This window comes from Haliaeetus leucocephalus, unplaced genomic scaffold, assembly GCF_000737465.1.
Source record: "Haliaeetus leucocephalus isolate CR32 unplaced genomic scaffold, Haliaeetus_leucocephalus-4.0 Scaffold110, whole genome shotgun sequence".
Lineage (NCBI taxonomy): Eukaryota > Metazoa > Chordata > Aves > Accipitriformes > Accipitridae > Haliaeetus > Haliaeetus leucocephalus.
In genome coordinates this window covers 97,704-99,191 of record NW_010972546.1, presented here as the reverse complement: position 1 = coordinate 99,191, position 1,488 = coordinate 97,704, and the positions used below count along the sequence as shown (strand labels likewise).

General features: G+C 67.6%; 1 protein-coding gene across 1 annotated transcript in view; it reads left to right on the top strand.

Moving 5' to 3' along the window:
• Window positions 1-1,061: 1,061 nt before the first annotated feature.
• The window catches only part of ITGA3 (integrin, alpha 3 (antigen CD49C, alpha 3 subunit of VLA-3 receptor)), a 7,527-nt gene continuing 7,100 nt past the window's right edge, over window positions 1,062-1,488 (top strand). Inside the window, exon 1 of the mRNA XM_010585668.1 lies at window positions 1,062-1,164. Coding sequence (XP_010583970.1) covers window positions 1,062-1,164 — 103 coding nt within the window. The remainder of the gene's footprint in view (window positions 1,165-1,488) is intronic.

Genomic DNA, 1,488 nt, shown 5'->3' with positions numbered 1-1,488 from the left:
GGGGGGGACCTGACGTGCCGGGACGGGGGCTGCCTGGGGCCCCACATTCCTCCTGCGCCTGGGCTTTGAGTCAGCCGCCCCAGCGCTGCCCGGACGCGCCCGCGTTCCCGGCCTCGCATTGCTCAGCTCTGCCTTCCCCATCGCTCCCTTCCCGATGGTAGTGGGATGGGGACAGCCAAATTTGCCCCCGTCCTTGCCGGTAGCCGGGCTGGCCCTGCTGAGAACTGGCCAGCTCATTACCCCGGTGCCCTGTGATAAGGTCTAGGGTCTGTGGCAACTACCTGGGTGCCTTGTGTCCCCCCCCAGCAGTCTGCCTCCATCCTGCCTACGAGTGGGGACGCGCTTCCTTTGCTGGCACCGTGCGGCCGTGCCTCCTCCGCGCCATTGTCCTCGAGATCCCGAAGGACTTCCCAGCGGAAAGGCTGGCCTTTCCGGAGCCCCCCAGGCAGGCTGGGTCCTCCTTTCGTCACCCAGGCCCACGGCAGGGCTACGGATCCTGTGCCCTTCTGTTACCTGGGATCCCCAGCCTCTTCCCTTAGGGTGGGGGGGGTTTCGGGTGGGTGCTGGGGTCCCTTCAGCATCACCTTAAAGCCCCTGGGGGATGAGTCCACGTGGAGCTGGGCTGCGGGTGTTGCATCTCCAGCCTGGGCACCCATCCAGGGATGCCAATGTCCTCCCCCCCCCCCCCCCCCCCACTGTGTGGCATCACCATGACTCAGCCGGGATGTCTGTGCCCCCCCAGGGGTCTGAGTCACCCCCCCCCCGCAAGGGTGCTGCCTCCCCCCAGGACCCCCAGTTCTGCCCAGAGGAGGGGACGCAAACCCAGACGCTTTCCGGGAAGAGGGGATGCGCGTGTGCCCCTCCTGGAGCTGGTCCCAGCTCACCCTCCCCACTCCTGAAGGGTCTCCCCCCGCCTCTCCCCATTTTTCTGGGACGGCCAGTTCTCACGGCATTCCACGGCACGGCGGCCGGAGGCGGCGAGCCTGTCTGCCGGACACGCCGCAGCTGTGCCGCGGAGGCCCCGGCTTCGCCATCGGCTCAAAGGTTGGCCGGGAAGGGTTATGGCTGTTTACACAGGCGTGGGGGCCCCCAGTGTCGGCCAGTTCATGCCAAACTGCTCCCCGCTTTGCTTTCCCTACCGGCACGGCGAGCGCGGCGTGCGAGGTTTGCAGGGCGTCAGCCTCATCCCCCTATTCCTGCGCCCACCGTGCACCGGGATGGGGGGGCTCGGTCCTGAGCCCAGGTTGGGATCGGGTCCTGCAAGGAGCGTGTCCGTCCATCTGTCCCCCACCCAGAGGAGGGGGGGGTCTGTCCCTTTGCTGTCTCGTGAGACCTTTCGGCGTGCTCGTGCGCCCACGTGCTGGGAGCAAGAGGCTGGTTGCTGCCAGCCCCGCGCACGCCCATCCAAGAGGAACCCCCATTCCTCCTCTGGAGATGGGGCTGGGGGTCTGCTGCCCCCCGTTATTTAGGGGTGTCGAGGCGTGACGT